Source organism: Zonotrichia albicollis, chromosome W (assembly GCF_047830755.1).
Source record: "Zonotrichia albicollis isolate bZonAlb1 chromosome W, bZonAlb1.hap1, whole genome shotgun sequence".
Classification (NCBI taxonomy): domain Eukaryota; kingdom Metazoa; phylum Chordata; class Aves; order Passeriformes; family Passerellidae; genus Zonotrichia; species Zonotrichia albicollis.
The window spans coordinates 22,827,842-22,845,751 of record NC_133859.1 but is presented as its reverse complement, the minus strand read 5'-3'; the positions used below and the strand labels follow the sequence as shown (position 1 = coordinate 22,845,751).

General features: G+C 40.9%; 1 protein-coding gene across 7 annotated transcripts in view; it reads left to right on the top strand.

The window, feature by feature from the left end:
• The window catches only part of LOC141726970 (transportin-1-like), a 183,391-nt gene that overhangs the window by 82,105 nt on the left and 83,376 nt on the right, over nt 1-17,910 (top strand). For all 7 annotated transcript variants that reach the window (XR_012577926.1, XR_012577928.1, XR_012577927.1 and 4 more), the window contains 5 exons: nt 1,088-1,194; nt 1,750-1,883; nt 9,222-9,303; nt 10,014-10,136; nt 16,814-16,932. Coding sequence is in view for 4 of the 7 variants with exons in the window: in XM_074532124.1 (XP_074388225.1) it covers nt 1,088-1,194; nt 1,750-1,883; nt 9,222-9,303; nt 10,014-10,136; nt 16,814-16,932 (565 nt within the window). In the remaining 3 variants the exon portion in view is untranslated. The remainder of the gene's footprint in view (nt 1-1,087; nt 1,195-1,749; nt 1,884-9,221; nt 9,304-10,013; nt 10,137-16,813; nt 16,933-17,910) is intronic.

The following is a 17,910-nucleotide window of genomic DNA, read 5'->3' as shown; positions in this document are numbered from 1 at the left end:
CAGCACCAATTCACACACCGAGGACGAGGTACTTCTATTTCTTTGTTGTAGTAGGCACAAAGTAGGGAGCTGGGTGGTAACCCACAAAAGGTTGGCTCCCCAATCATCAAAGCTTTATGTTATTTATACATTTTTAGCAAACAGTGGCATTAATGTTCATTGTCTACAAGCTACCCAGTTCTTTTATTAATTAGTATTCGACCATCTATTAGTTAATGGTTCTCTTGCTTCTCATGCTATTTAGTCCATATGCTCAATCTTCCTCTTCTTTTGGGTCTGTGGGTTTCTTGGGTCAGTGGTCTGTGAGTCAGTGGTCACAATCTCCCTCTGCCAGAATTACCTTTTACCCAGTCAGAGCTGATTTCAACACAGTTGCTGAGCTGACTTTATTAGTTTCTTCCTTTTCTTGGGAGTTCTGCCAAATATCCTTATGGCCTGTAAATTCTGCATTCTTTGTGTCCACTATCAGGGATACATCCTTCTCCCCAAGCTTTGGTAACCTCCCTCTAGGTCTGAGATCAGTGAAGCATGTCAAGCCCTAAACCTCACCAAGGCAATTCTACCAACAAGTAATTTATATTTCTAACACCTGGACATCAGCATGTGCCCTTAATGTTTTGTGTAAGCACAGTAAAGTAATGAACACATAATTTAGTAATGAGTTATCATTTTATTGAATGACAGTTTCCAGTGTTCATACCTTTGTATCATAATAAAGAGGGAGTGACTTGAGATGGATACTCTACTGGAGGTCAAGATTTGTACAGTTTTTAGTAAACTTAGAGCAGAACCTGCCCTGCAGTGTTTGGACATGATTATTACCTTAACTGGAATTACTTTGTGCTTGATGTCTCACATCTGAGCCATTCATGATAGCAGGAAGGGGCAACCTGCCTTTGCATTTCAAAGCCCTTCAAATAACCTTTGTAATTAAATGTGCTTCCTCTTTTTATGCTTGACAGCTCTTAATAAAACAAGAAAATTCTTGACTCCTTAGTTCTTTGAGAAGAGTAAAATGAGAAAAAAGGGTGTGAAACCTGTGAAGATATACGAGATCTCATTTCCTTTATAACTCTGATTCACTTAGGCATTCTGATAACAACCATTGCTTCAAAAGGGGAATTGCAGAATTGGCCTGACCTCTTACCAAAGCTTTGCAGACTGTTGGATTCTGAAGATTACAATACCTGTGAGGTAAGGAGGCTTATTTTGAAATGTATTATCATGTAAATTTGATTATTTTTTGCCTTTCTTCATAGATACTATATATATGTATAGTACTTTGTGTGGGTATGTATGCACATATATAATCTTTTTTTTCCAGTATTCATGAAGGAAAATAAAGAAATACCAACTCAACTGTTTTAAGCTATGAGGAGAAAAATCTTGTCTGATTTTTAAAAAAATCTTGCTTTTAAGCATTTTAAAAAATATGATTAAATAAATGAATGTTAAAATTAAAATTACCACTTAGTTATTATAGACTCATCCAGCTTGAGATCTTACAGATGACAATATAAAGTGCTTAAATAAAAAGTCCTTAAGGCTATTTTAATTTAACTCCATATTTATTTAGCTACATTTACTTAGTTAATGAGCTACATTTACTGCGGTCTTTTGCTAAAATTACCTGTTCTGTAAAAACCCTGAAATGTTGCTTTCTTCAAAATGTAAAGTAACAGAATTTCTTTTGCTTTGTTTTTTTTTTTGGGGTTTTTTTTTTTTTTGTTTGATTTTGTTTCTAAACAGGGTGCATTTGGTGCTCTTCAGAAGATATGCGAAGATTCTGCTGAAATTTTAGATAGTGATGTATTGGACCGACCACTCAATATCATGATACCTAAATTCTTGCAGTTCTTCAAACACAGCAGTGCAAAAATAAGGTAGGTTTAGGAGTTATACTAAAGTTATCTGTTAAAAATTTATTTACATGAGCAGCAAGGTTGATATTTTGTAGATCAGTTTAAAACATACTTAGTTTTTAAAATGATCCTGCATATGCAAATGTAAGAAGGCACAGCAATTTCATGCATTGGTCATTTCCATGCTTATCTGTTCAGTTATTAGATCAGCCTCACCTCTTTATACATCTTCCAAATCAAAAATCTGTCTGACTTTGAAAATCAAATTATTTTTTAAGAATTTGCATATTATTATGAAAGTTTCAATGCTGTGGTTAAAATTTCAAATTCTGATTAGAAAGAACTATCTTGCATTTGTTTTGTTATGACTCCAGCAATGAAAGAATAAAAAATCATTTGCTGATAAATGGTTTCTGAGTTCTTGCAGAAAAGTATTTTTCTGCTTTAACTCCACGAAAACTTATAAAGCTCTTTATATTTCAGATATATCAAATTAAATCAGTTCAACATCCTTTTACTTTAATACAGCATTAATGTCTCCAAAGTAACAGAAGTAAAGGAACAAATTCCAAAATTAATTTGTTATTGCTAATATTTATCAACAAGAACAGTAGCTTTTACCCTGTGTAGGGGTTTTGGTTCACCAATTTAAGATTTCCCCAATTTTAAGATTTCTTGGCTCAATGCACCAGAGAGTGTGGCAGGTTTCGGTGCTGGCCAATCACCAGTGCACTCACTTCCTGCTGTGAGATAGGATTAGGAGAAAGGCAAAGCAGGCTCAAAACTTTAAGAGGGTATAAAGAAAATTTTATTAACAGTAACTAAAAGAAAAAAAACGTAGTAGGAATCAAAACAAACCCTTCAGAACACTTCTCCTCTCCCCACAACCTTTTCTTCCCACTGACAATGTAAAGAAACAAAACCTAAAATTTCCAATCAGTTTGCCACCTCTAAAATAGTCTTTCTTTAGTTCACTTAGGGAGAGAAGTCCCTCTTGTTAATGTTATGGAGACTTCTCCACAAGAGGAAAAAACAGTCCTCTCGTGGCTCTCAATTTCCATGACTAGCAACCACCCTGGGAAATCTGCAGTCATGAAGTCCCTCCCATTTTCCACAAGCCTTCTCACAGCTTGTCGATGGGCCATGTCAACTTATGGGGTACTGTTTTAAAGATGAGCTGTTCAAAGGCAAAAGTTCTCATTATGTATTTCTAAAATCATCTTAATCCCTGGGAACAGAGATCATCTTCTCCTGGGGACACAGGACTACTCTACTCTCTTTCTCTGTTCAAACTTCTCATGGGATCACAGCTATTTTTACATCTGTTTACTTTAACATGGAGGCCTTTGCTCAATATCAAACTGAACCCTTCATCTCCCCATAGTTTCCTGCATTATAAGGAAAAAGAGTCCTTTCTGCATAGCTTACAAGAGGATTTCAACCCCAAAATCAAGGCATCTCCTCATCCCTCCCATCTGGGACTTGACTTCTTTTTCACTGACCTCGATGTCTTCATGTTGTTCCTTTACATGCTTGCATCTTTTTCCTTTCTCTCACTTGAGGGAGGATTGAAGCACTGAAAGGGTTAACAGCCTGGGCCCTGCAAATGATCATCTGACCTGCCAGTAACGGGTGGCAGGAGCTGCAGCTGTGTCAGGATCGGCTTCATGGTTGGTCTTTGGTTTTCTCTGAGTTCAATTCCAGCTGCAGGGCTGCCTCTGGTCTCAGCTGTGCTGGGGGGAGGGGGCCTGACAGCAAGATCTTAACAGCCAAGGCCACCCTGCTCCAGCCAGGGCTCCGCAGCCTCGCCCCGCTTCCTGCCTGGCAGCTGCTGGGGCCCGGCCTGGCCAGGCCAGAAGGGGCTCGGAGTACCCTGGACCGCCCCCCCCCCCTCACCCCGAGAGGGGCCCGGCCCCCTGCGGGTGGGGAGGGAGGGGCGGCGGGCCCTGTTACCTGTCCCCAGGCCGGAAGCAAAAGAAGTCGTTCCTGGGTTTCTTTCATCTTTAGCACTTTTTTTTTTTTCACAGAGGCATGTCCAGCTTTTTAGTGGTTGGAAGCTTTACATCACTTCCATAAATGTCTCTCATGTCAAACCATGACACCATGAAATGAGTCAGCGATGTGCCCTTGCCACAAAGAAGCTGAATCTCATCCTGGGCTGGAGTGTTGCCAGCATGGGAGGTGATCCTTCCCCTCGCCCTCCAGATGAGGCCACACCTGAAGTACTGTGCCCAGTTCTGGGTTCCCCAGTACAAGAGAGACATGGATCTAGTAAAGGGCCGCAATGATGATAAAGGGACTGGAGCATCTCTCCTATGAGGAAAGACTGAGAAAGCTGGGACTGTTTAGCCTGGAGAAAAGGAGGTTCAGGGGTGACATCATCCCTGTATATAAATACCCAAAGGGAGGGTGCAAAGAAGACAGAGCCAGGTTCTTTTCAGTTGTGTCCAGTGACAGGACGTGGCAGTGGGCACAGACTGAGACACAGGAAGTTCCCTCTGAATAGTGGGAAGCACTTTTTTTACTGTGAGGGTGACCAAGAACTGGTACAGGTTACCCAGAGAGGTGGTAGAGTCCCCATCATTGGAGATATTCAAAAGCCATCTGTAAGGCCTCAGAAAACTTGCTCTCATGAGACTCTTAAAAGGGCTTATGGTTGTTCATGTACTCTGAGTTTGACACACTGGAGAAATACTGACAAGATATTAACAAGGGGTCAAAACAACAACAAAAAAATTACTGTCAACTTTGTAAAATCAGAGAATTTTGGCAAAAGTTTAGAGCAGCATTCAGTCAACATAAAACACTTCTCAAAGCATTAACTTAGCCTATCCAACTTTAAATTACTCAAAACTCCAAGAAGAGGGAATTAGAAGAAGGAGAGAGACAAAAAAAAGATATAGAAAAGAACAAATATAGCTACCACTCCTGGTTCCACAATGTTTAGCTGATAGAAATTCCAAGTAGGATCAAAACATGCTCACCGCATGTCCTTGGTTAAATACCCTTTGGCTTTCCTGGGTCCTTCCCCCAGGTGGGACTTCCAGTCATCTTACCACTATGGTATCAAAACAGGCTGACCCCTGTGGCAGGGAGGAATGATGAGGAGGACTTCATCTTATCAGGAGGCTAATTAATTGCTTTATTATACTATATTATTCTATACTATATTACATCTATATTACATTACATCTAAACTGAATCTGCCAAGCACTCAACTCTGCACACAACTGCACAGAACCTCATGACTGTCAGCTGACAGTCCTGACACACACACACTTGGCCCTGATAGGCCAAGGAAACAAAACACCATCACTTTGGGTAAACAATCTCCATATTGCATTCTACTTTGGCACAACACAGGCACAGCAAATAAGACAGGAATTGTTTTGATCATTCTCTGACGTTCAGAGAATGTGAAACCCAGAAATATTCCAGGGAAGAATTGTGCCTTGCTTTTCTCTGTGAAGAGAGATGTGGCTACACTCTGGGGCTAGATTGGGGCTCCAGGGGCAGGGTGTGGAGCATTGCCTCCAGTGTGTCAGTGATTGGTGGCCCCTGCAGGGGCTGGGATACAGGCCCCAGGGGGTGTGAGGTGTGCGGAACAGAGCCTTGCCTCACCAGAGCAAGGCCCAACCTGCCCCTTCCCCCACACATGCACCTGAAATGTTTCAAGACAGCAATCCTTCCAGTCTCTCACACTGTTGTGATGTGGTCCTGTGCAACCAGCTGTTGGTGGCCCTACTTGAGCAAATGATCTACAGAGATCCCTTCCAACCTCAATCATTCTGAGTGATTCTCTGAAATGTGTTTTTGGACTCCTCTTTGAAAATTATATCAAAAGATTCTACAACTTGGAGGGCTCAGTTATTGTCAGCACTAGCATAAATGGTGAAGAGTAAAAGGAAGCGTATAACTAGGAATAAATCTTGATGGGATTTAATAAGATTTAGAAACTCCCCTAAAATAGATGCACACTAAGAAAAATATATAACAAAGCATGAACTGGCACTTATAGGAAGATAAGCTTTTGCTTTGAAATAGGTAAACCAGTTTCAACTTTAAAGCAGATCATCTGCCGACCTGTTGCCTGGTTTCAGTGCATAGTACAGAAGTATGAAGAATATTAATTGTGTCAGTAAAATACTATTAGTACTTAATAGTATTTAGATATTATCAGTATTTAAATCTGTGAAGAGAGAACTTTTGAACCCTGTTTATGAGACTCTCTTCCAAGAAATGTCTGAAGAGACTAGATGTTTGGAGTTAGATTAGTAAAAATACATGAATGGATCTTCAGAGGCTTTTAAAGGTAGCTTTATACTGTGCCTCTACTTATATAATTTGGCTTTTGAGTCTCTGAGAATGAAAAAGACTTGTAAGCAATGGCTTTGCATGGAATGGAATAAAGAACCAGCTCTTCACTTATGGTTTGTTTCTACCACAATTGTTTTATTATGTATCCTAATGCAAGTGTGTATTTGTTCTAAGTTATAACTATATTACTGATGCATATTGGTCTCATTAAATGGGAAAAATCTTGCAAAGTTGGATACTTAGCAATGAAGAAGGCTGTCTCTGTCTCTCTGGGAGCCTCTCAGGAACCCCGGCCAGTCCCGAGTCAGCAGACACTGGGGGGGCAACCCCAACACGGCCGACAGTGGAGACACACTCTTGTGCCCCGAGGGTACTGAAGGCAGCTAGGCTAGTCGCCATTGCAGCAGAGGAGACACCAGAGACATTGGTAGAAGATATAAGGGCTGACTTAGCAGGGGTTAATCCAAGGTTTTATTCTAGGAGCTCCAGAGGAGCCCCTACACCTCAGGGGGCCTCCTGCTGAGAGCCCCGGGAGAGGTGCCAAGGTTACATTTAAATGGAGGTGGAAACCGAAAGTAGATAACATTTTACTAACCAATAAGTGACCCTAAGGGATGGATACTGGGGGATAGACATTTAGGACAGCGTATGGGGTAACACTTGGGGGGTTGACTCCTAGCCTCTGGTTAATCACTCGACTGTCCTGGACCAAAACTTCTAGATAGAGGGGATGGGATGCTGAGTGATTGACAGAGAGCCAGGGTGGGGATTTGGGGATGATCTCAGCAAAGGAAAGGGATTACACAGGTAGAGGGAGGGTGGTACAATCTGGGGTAAACCATTTGGGAAAAATATGGGGATACAAAAACAAAACTATTACAAAGTATAAAAACACTACAACAGAAAGGCATGCTAAAATTTCACTAGGTTAACTTGCATGGAATTGTTAACATTGTTACCAAAGATCAGTGAAAATAAAACTCCTTCACACTAATGTAGCGTTATGAAGCAGGCATTCTTTATTTAGCCGAATGCCCAGGGGGATAGCTCCTCCGAAATATTGTGCATCCTGAGTACAGAAACAGCTCCTGTTTATATGCTGTATTTGACACACATATACATAGGCTTTCCCAGAAGAAACATGCGTATTATAATAATTTCCCCAAAGTAATTAACATATTTTCCCTCCCTTTTACACATGTGTTTTTCTGTCCTGAGGTTCTTTTTGGTGGTCCCTGGTGGTTGGCAACCCCAAAGTCATACCTGACCTCCTGTTTAACTGGTAAAAGTTGGCATAACTGGGCTGGCTGATTTCCAGTTCTTCCTACAGAAAACATTGTGTGGTTCTGTAGGCTAGTGGTCCTTGAAGAATAAGTATTGTGTTAGCTCACTGTTCTGGTTTAGGGCAAATTTGGTAGAGAATCTCCAAAGGAGGGCCCCTCCAGAAAGCAAACCCACACGGCCCCTCCCCACAACCGGTTCAGGAAGAATTCCTCAGAGAGAAGTGGAAAGAACCTGTTTATTTAACAGGCACAGCACCCCCCAGCACACAAAATGAACAATACCGGATTACACCGCTCTGAAAAAGATGACAAAATCAGAAAGTCTCTTTCGGGGGTGGTTGCTCTGTTAGTCCCTCCGTCGCTAGGGCAGCTGCTGCAGGCCAAACGGTGCAAACCCTCGGTGTTCCCAGGTCCCAGTCCGGAGCAGGTTCGAGATGGTCACAGAAACAGGAGAGGAGAAACAGTCCAGGAAGAAATTTGGACTGTTTAGCTAAACTAGTTAATAAGCAGAAGCAAAAGCAAGCAGAAGCGAGAGCAGAGAGAGAGAGCAAAGCAGAAAGCCAAAAGCAAAAAGTGAAAGCAGCCCTATGTACTGCCCGTCTCTGTGTCCCTGATAAGAGAAACCCAAACAAAACTTCCACTCTTCAGAGCCAGTCTTAAAGGCACAGAACATATGAATGGGGATACAAGCATCATAACGTCACCCCAGGACACTCACCAGGTGCAAATGAGTCTTCATCTGGCAACAATATCAGAGAAAATTGATAATCATAATATACTGAAAAAGACCATCCTTACATACTATTTGGAACAAATGTGCCAGGTAGTCATCATGCTATGGTTCTTATTTACTGAATACCTTATTTAAAATTATCTATTAGATATATTGGAGTATATGGTAGTATTTAAAAATGTGGTTTACTAATTTTTATTGGTAACAATATAGATGTTCAGATTTAATCCTCCCTGCCTCTAGAATATGCTTGGACAGTGTGTCTTGATTTGAAAAGACAGGGTCTGCCAAGGAAGGCAGGAACCTCTCTTGAAATGGAAAATGCAAACCCCCTCCATCCAAATTATTATAATTTTGAAATTAAGGGGCTCTCAGACAAAGATATGGGAGTAGAAATAACAGTTCTTTATTAGGAAAATATAAAAATAAAAATGCAGTAATACAAAACAACACTGACAGAGTCAGAATACAACCTGACACCCTGCTGGTCAGGGTGTTGGTAGCAGTCCAATTAAATAGTAGCTGCAGTCCTCCTGGAGTGATAGATGCAGTTCTGTTGAAACAGTGAGCCTGTAGAAAGGATGTAGTCCAGTGGTAGTATAGATGGGCCTGACCTTCCTTTGGGAATCCAGTGAGAAAAGGCTGCCTATGGCATTGTTCCAGATCTTCAATTAAATCCAGGTAGGAATGCTTGGCTCCTCCCTCATAATGGGATGATGTAATTTTATCAGTTATGCAGTGAGACTCAATGGCTCATTAACAGAAGATATCTCCCCAGAGGGAGGATTGATTGTTGAAGAGATAAAGAAAACTGCTCCACCTGGTTTTAACAGGAGGAGTTATTAACAGACCATAACTGCCCCACCTCTAACAGATGGCAGTAGAACACACACCCCCCAGCCACATCTTGCATTTGCAACCCAAGACATGGTGTTATTTACTTCCTAACGTCTGTGATGCCTTTGTACAGTTTAGAAAATGTTTAAGACATTAAAAATTTATATATTTTAACTGTTCAATTTGTAGGTCTCACGCTGTCGCATGTGTCAATCAATTTATTATCAGCAGAACTCAAGCTCTTATGTTGCACATAGATTCTTTTATTGAGGTGAGTGCATTTTTGCTTGGAGGGGTAAGTCAAATAACATATCTAATTTATCAAGAGCTTTAAATGATGTTTTACAACCTCCACTACCCCTAAACTCCACATTGATAACTTCTCATTCCTAGCTTCAATCCCCATGGGTTTAAAGTCATTCTGCATGCTTATGCTTAAATTAGTCTAAGCACTCTCCCAGCCCAAGGAAATAGTGTTTTGAAAATGCTTTCTTTTAATAAATACAGGAAACTCTTCTTGCATAGAGGTACTGGCAGCAGTCTGTCACGTGTGACGGAGAGTTCGGTACAGGGACCATCATGTCACTGAGTAGATTATGGGTCTCTCTGAATACTACTACTGAATGTGGATTAGAAGGATGAGATTTTGGCTTATCCAGGGTGTATTTTATTTGCTGCTGTTATGTTCTGAAGGCATTTTCTATCTTCAGAATTAATGTTTAAGGAAAAAAAAATTAGAGATTACTGTTCTTGTGTCTAATGTACACATGACCAAAACACTGGGTAACAATACACATTGAAAGTCTGAAGAGTTCATTTGCTAGACCATATGTCTTTAGGAAATAATACAGTTTTCTGAGGTGAGGGATGGGATGGTACAGAAGTACATGTTTGCATACTTTAGTTTGCCAATAATGTAAATTTTAATACAAGTTGAACTAGATGAATTGAGGCTTTTCTACTGGTATTACTTTCCAACAGAATCTTTTTGCACTGGCTGGTGATGAGGAGCCTGAAGTACGCAAAAATGTTTGTCGTGCTCTGGTAATGTTGCTAGAAGTTCGAATGGATCGCCTGCTTCCTCATATGATTAGTATAGTTGAGGTGAGTCTTATTTCTCTGATTGTATGCTGAAGCATGTTTGGAATTGCAAAAATAATAGCAAATTAAAAGCATACATCAGAATGAGCGTGTTACTTTTGCGCTTGTGTTTTCCATTTGTGCTTGCCTACTCTTTGTTTTCCTTCAAGACTGAAGTTGCAAAAGTTTCTTTTTAGCTAATTGCCAACATGACATTGTATTTGACAGTGCATATGGCAGTTCTTCATTCTTCTTTGAGTTAATTGATCCTGAAATGGCCAAGATCAGCTATGCCATGGAGCAGCCAGGCATTGCCTGACCACAAGTGAGATCATGTTAAAAATCTTCCTTCTGGTGCTGATATTGTTACAGTTTACACAGTGAAGCTGTCACCTTTTTGGCTCTTTTGCTGAAGCAAGGATAAGGAATGTAATTTTAAATATCTGAGATGCTCTTTGAGCTACTAACAAAACTGCCTGCCATTGCATTCAGTTTTATCGGTGGGTGTCCTTGGATAGTTCCTTGATTATTCTAGATTAGTACAGACTTGCCTACCAGAAGACCAATCAACTGGTACTTGTTTGCTCAACTGAGTTGTAATTTCTATGTTCCTGGGAAACAGTGGCAGTTTCTAGATAGCCTTTATATACACTACTTACTAGACTGGAAATAGAACAAAGATCAGAATATTTCTCATGCACATATAAGAACAAATGGGTCATAATCCAGTGTCAAATTCCATAAGTGCCAAGTCCAGACAATATGAAGCAGGTTTGGTTTTTTTTTTTTTTTTGTGCTTCTGGACAAAGGCATTAGAGAGGCATAAAATTGAGGTGACTTGCAGTATTTTTCTAGTGTTGTCTGGAATTCCATGACACCAAGCCTGGCACATATCTTCTCATCTAACACAGGACAAGTAGGCATTGTTGGTACTTGAGGTAGTTTTTTTTTCTTTTGTTTGGTCTGGTTTGGGGTTGTTATTTTTTGGAGAGAGAGAGAATAAAGCTTTGAAGATTATATTGTCAACAAGTGATAACTTCTCTGACTCTTTACCCTCCTGCAATCATAGAATCCTAGAATGATTTGGGTTGGAAGGAACCTTAAAGATCATCTAGTTCCAACCCCTCTTCCATTACTGGAAGGTGCTCTGCAATCTGCCTTCTTTTCTGAACAGGTTTCTGAACTGGAAACAGACTGAACACTCCCAACTCTCTCAGTCTGTCTTCATGGCAGAGGTGCTTCAGGCCCTCTGAGCATCTTCGTGGCCTCTGCTGGACTTACTCCAGCAGCTCCACATCCTCCTTATGTTCACAAGAGTGGAGGAGGAGAATCCTCACACCCCCCCCCTTGACCTGCTGGCCACACTGCTTTGGATGCAGCCTAGGACACAGTTGGTTTCTGGGCTGCGAGTGCAGATTGCTGATTCATGTTGAGCTTCCCATCAATCACCACCCCCAAGTCCTTCTCAACAGGGCTGCTCCCAATGCATTCTCTTCCCCACCTGTACTTGTGCTTGGGATTGCCTTGACCAGGTGCAGGACCTTGCACTTGACCTTGTTGAACTTTATGAGGTTTGCACAGAGCCACCTCTTGAGCCTGTACAGGTCCCTCTGGATGCAATTCCTTTCCTCCAGCATGTCGACCACACCACACAACTTGGGGTTGTCAGCAAACAAATCAGTAAGGAACTTCTGGACTTTGCAGGTAGAAATTATGTCAGCAACCAGAAGATCCAAGATTGTATTCTTGTTGTATCCCTTTTTTGGGGGGGGAAACTATTACTAGGCATCTTCTCTACAAAAGACAGCAGCAGTGAATTTTTTCTGAAGATCAGACTTCCCTTCCTCCGCAGTTCTGGGACTATTGTGTACTGTTACTGATTTGCCCAGTTCTGTATACATACATATTATGTGACAGTGTAATATCTGAGAACTGACTATTTTTCATTCAAATGAGTCTGGTTTTGCCGTTTTGAAACTTGAGTACCTCCAAGTTGAATGCTTCTAATAGCGGCTGCTCTAAGTGAAGGAATTCTTAAAAAGAAAGAAACTGGTATGTTTCATGAAAAACCCTCCACATGACAGGGTTTTTATGCTTATGGAGAATTAAATTTAAAGTAGTTAAGAATATTAATAATTTGGTAGTGATTCTAAGACAAGGTCTTGGCCAGTGTAATGCTTTTAAACTAGACAGGTTTAATATTAACTGTTTTGCCAAGTTCCTGGAGGAACAGGGATGGTTGAATTTCAATTTCAGTGGGTTTTTTGAACATGTACTTCCAGGTGATCAGAAGCAGATATGTATTTCTCTGTGGGTTTTTTTTTTCTCCTTCTTTTGTCTGAGAACATGACAACAGGATATATCAGAAGTAGACTGACCTAATAGATTTCAGTTATTAGATTGCACTTGTATATTCATATAGCATATTTAGCCAGGCATGTAGTGCCTAAGATCTTTTTTAATAGAAGTCTTGACTTTTTATTTTACAATGCATAATGAGATTACTTGAAAGGTGTTGATAATATGAAGTTCTAACACAGAAACTCAGCTTGTTGCTAAAGAAATAAGATTGTTTGCATACTGTTGTTTTCAGATAGACATCTTTTACTGCTGAACAAATTTTCTTAATGCATTGTGCATCGTTCTTTTCTTGATGGTTTGACATAGCAAGACTAACACAACACTGTTACAGAGTATGCAAACCAGTTCTGAATAATGTTCCTATGCTATTTTGTAATTTTTTGTCAGGAAGCAACTATTTCCATTGTCTAAAGTCACTTTTTTAGCTTATCATTAAAAGTACTCAATAAAGTATGGCACAAGAATGCTAAAAAAACCTAAAAGCCTTCAAATACTCTTCCCATACTTTGCTGTGATACTAGTATCACTGTTTTTACTATGGGGGCCTACAAGAATCATGGGGAAGGATTCTATCAGTGAGTGTAGTGACAGAACAAGGGACAATGGTTTTAAACTGTTAGAGAACAGGGTTAGATCGGATATTAGGAAGAAATTCTTCCCTGTGAGGGTGATGAGGCCCTGGCATAGGTTGCCCAGCAATGTTGTGGCTGCCCCATCACTGGAAGTGTTCAAGGCCAGGTTAGATGGGGCTTTGAGCGGCCTGGTCTAGTGAAAGGTGTTTCTGTCCATGGCGGTGGATTGGAACTGGATAATCTTTATGGTCCTTTCCAACTGTCGTGGTTTCACGCTGGCATAATGCCAGTGCCCCCATGAAAATATATGCTCCCTGGTGTCTGCTGTGAGATGTGTTTAGGACTAGAGCAAAGCAGGCTCCAACTTAGGAATAAAGAAGAAAAACTTAATTAGCCTACAACTATATATAAAAAGAAACACACACAGAACTCAGAATGAAAACCTTCCAAAGGACATTCCTCCTCCCCCCACCAAATTTCCAATATATCCACCCCTCAGATCATCAACTCTCAGTCCGTCACCACCCTTTAGATAATCAGTTCTCAGTTCATCAAGAAGAGAGGAGTCCATCTTGCACCATAGGCTTCCCCTGGAAACACAGTTGAGACCTCTTGTGTTGCTATGTCACTCATGGCACTGCCTGGAGATCATTTGCCATCGTGACATCTTCCTTCCATGCCCAGTGCTCTCACCACTGCATATGGACCAGAGCTGCTTCTAGGGTTCCCCTTTTAAGGATGCTTTGCTCAGTTCCAAAAAGAAGCACAGTCTCTCACTTTCGGGACACCTGTTCCTCCCAAATTCACCCCCTGGGGCCGAGGGGTCTTGAGAAGAGAGGTCTTCTTCCCTGAAGATCGAGGGCACCACCACCCTCCTCACCCATCATCTCTGCTCACATACTCCTTCACATAACATCACTGCACTCTCTTGGCTCCAAGCCATTGCCTCCCCCCTAAATGCAGTCTCTGTGTCACAGGAAAAATGGTTCTGTCCATGGCTGTACAAGAAAAGTCCAGCCAAAGGCCACTCCCTCATCCCTCCCACCTAAAATTCTTCTCAACTTCTCTTGTGGCCCATTTCCTCTTATCTCATCTCTATCTCTCTTCTCATTCAACTCCAGGAGGATCAGCATTTGCACGGTTTCCATTATTCAAGAAAAGGGTTAAAAATCTCAGGCTCTGCTTGTCTAGAACTCCCATGGCTGCCCTGCCAGGCACCTTCTCACCACACCCCACCCCCCATCTCCTTCTCAGCTGGCCATGCTATCAAATTTCAAGGTGGCACAGCACTAGCACCAGCTCTCTCTCTCTCTCTCACTCCTGGAGGGGGGGGCGGTGGCAGGGCTGCCCGATGCCTCTCAGTGTTCCTCCACACTTCCATCCTGCAGGGGCCTTCACCTCCCTTCTCTGTCCAAGGCCTGGCCTACCTCACCCGGCTGCATGACTTCCCCTCCCCCTCCCAATGTGCAGCTGGGCAGGGGAGGTCTGACCTCTTTCACAGACAGAACCCAAGAGAAAGTTTTCCTGGGAGTTCTCTGCTTTTAACCCCCCGTGTTCTCAGAGGCATATTCATGTCCTCAGTTGCCACACAAGGTGCCAATTTCAAATCTGAGCACCTATTGGTTTGACCACAGCATCCCAAAAAACTCACTTCCTTTTCAAACCAGGACACCAACCCAAAACATTTTATGATTTCCAGACTGTGTATATGGCTCTTATACCACTGAGTGTAAGTAGCCTTTTCAATCTACTGCTGTCTAACTTCATGGAGCATATATTATAAAATGTGCTTAAAGACGAAATGACAGTGTGAGGAGAACCTTCAAACAGCCATTACTTTTTGTCATTCTGGTTTTGTCTTTGTGGCAAATAACTGAATACAACAAAAGTGTTGATTTTCAAGCCATCTGGGGAAAAATGCCAAATCACTTCAGTTGTATTAATTAACCTTGCTTGCAATGATGTCCTGGGGTGACTTTATGATGCTGGTATCCCCATCATCTGTTCTCTTGCCCAGAAATGGGTCTTGTAGCTAGCTTTAAGCTAGGCCCAGAGAGATAGAGGGTGAAGCGGAGGGAGAAGCAGCATGCAGTTTACAGACAAATAGATAGGACATTTTTCAAATTTTCCAAGCTGTAATCTGTTCATAACTCAGAACAGAGCAGTATTTTTGTTGCCATCAGTTCTTAATCACAATAATGACCTTTTAGGAAGCACTTGCAATTTAGTGCATTTCATAGAATCACAGAATGGTTTGGATTGGAAAGAACCTTAAAAATCACCTAGTTCCAACCTCCCCCACATGGGCAAGAACACCTTCTGCTAGACCAGGTTGGTTGGAGCCCTATCCAGACTGGTCTTGAACATTGCCAGAAATGGGGAGGAGTCTATAACCTCTCTGGGCAACCTGTGCCAGGCCCTCACCACCCTCAAGGTAAAGAATTTCTTCCAAATACCTAATCTAAACCTACCCTCCTTCAGCATAATACCATTCCTCCTGTTCTTATCACTCTATGCCCTTGTAAAAAGGCCTTCTTGAGCTCTCTCGGAACCCCTTTAAGTACTGGAAGGTGCTAGAAGGTCTTGAATACTTCACTTCTCCAGTTTGAACAGCCCCAACTCTCTCTGCCTGTCTTTATAGAAGAGGAGCTCCAGCCCTCTGAGCATCTTTGTGGCCTCCCCTGGGCTTGCTCCAACAGGTCCATGTCTTTCTTGTGTTGGGACCCCAGTGCTGGACACAGTTTTTCAGGTGGGGTCTCAAGAGAGCGGAATAGAAGGGGAGAATCCCCTCTCTCCACCTTCTGCCCATGCTGCCTTGGATGCCGCCCTGTAGGAATGCAGTTCTGTAGAAAGGGATATGTTTGTTGCAAATCTTGCATCCCTGAAATGCATAAGGATAATATAGGTTGTCCCATTCTACTTAATTTTGTGAACAAAATGGTATTCTGAAGGAGAATTTATTTTCTTCATTTTAAATCAATGTGTGATGAAAGGTAGCTGCATGGACTTCCATGAGGCTTCTAAAATGAGTGGAAGGACCAACTGTTTCAGAAATGAGCTGCATGGAAGAATGCAAAAATTACTGTTTTGGAAGTTGCAAGCACTTTCTCTAAATTGCTTTGGAAGTCATGTACAAGAAACTGATGTAGCCATGGTATATTTAGCCTTTCTGCTTATGCAGGTATTTGATTATTTTTTGTTTAAGGGAGTTTAAATTTTAACAGCAAGCTTAAAGATTTGACACTGAATCTCTGAATTACCATTCATACTTGGAAAAAGTGAGACTTTTTTTTCCCCTGTTATGAGTTCTACTTAATTGCATCCTGTCAGATAATCAATATTTGAAAGAGTAGCTTTATATGGTACTGGATATAAAAAGTATTTCCATCTTACCAAGTGTGTAATTGTACTCTTTTATTCAAAAGGAGAAGGGGGGAGTGGTAAAATAATTTTTAAATCCCCCCTCTATTCTCAGGAAACTGTTTATTATCTTGGGTCTCTTTCTATAGTTTCTTGGTAATAATGTTCTCACTTAAACTGGGAAAAAACTTAGAATCTGAATCATCTAGCAATGAGAAATAAGTCTTGGCTTATTCTCACTATAGCCTTAAGTAGTCTTTTATACCTGTTTCTTCCCATTGCCCCAAAGAAACAAAATTACTCTGGGAGCATAGTTTATTTTTGCAAACACACGTTGCAATGTTGATAGCTTCTTCACTTAAAACTTACACAAGATTGTGTTTGTTTTTTTTTTTTTTTTTTGTGTAGTATATGCTTCAAAGGACCCAGGACCAAGATGAAAATGTTGCTTTGGAGGCTTGTGAGTTTTGGCTGACTTTGGCTGAACAGCCAATTTGTAAAGATGTATTATGTCGGCATCTTGCTAAGTAAGTATTAAGAGTTAGAACCAGTCATTTTGAAATAGTCATCCTTAAACTTCAGTTAACTTTTTCCTGGTTACTCTTTTGGAGACTGTATCTAGCTTGCTGTATGCTTGGGAGGAGTTTCTTCTAGCTAGTTCTTGTACATATTAAAAACGGCTGTATCACAGAGGTCACTGAAAAGACTTTTGACATTTCAGACTTGGCTCCTGAGGCAACGTAAACTGTGGCACTGGTACTTTATCTCAAGCCTAACATCCTGTTAAGTATCAGATGGAGGCAAAGGTATACTAACATGTGCTTGAGCTTAAACAAACATTTCCATGTGACGTTACCTATAATATCTGGTGTACCGTGAACATGTTTTCTTGACAACTGCTATTGTGAGCATTTCTGTGCAATGCTTCTATGTGAATAGTCATGCCAGGGATTTCTCATCTTTATGAAGAGATAACAAAATGACAAGATCATTTAGATTTAGGAATCAATTTCATATCAATTGCCAGAGCAATTTAAACTTGAAAGCATGTTTAATGTGTTTTTCATGCTTCTTCAGACTGACAGTAGTTTTTTAAGCTCCAAAAACTTTTTTGTAAGTTTCAAAAATTATCATAAGATTTAAAATGTAGATCCTTGATTGAATGGGAATTGAACACCCATGCTTGAGATTTGAACATCTGCATGTCTTCAACTGTGCTAATAACCTATTTCCAGACTAAAGACTTTTTCAATAGGAAACAGATTCTTCAGTGTTCCCAGTAAATGAGGACCCAATTTTTGATATATGCTTGGAAGGTTTTTGAAAACACTAACACAGTTCTGTCTGTGATTCTGCTCTTCCAGTGAAAGTGTGGAGAGAAGAGATGCATTATTTTCAGCAAAAACGACCATTTTAGATGTAAAGCAATTGTTAAAAAAAGGGAGGGACTTCCCAAATTTCAGTTTTCATAAGCATTTAGAAAACAGAATGGAGATTAAAGCAGC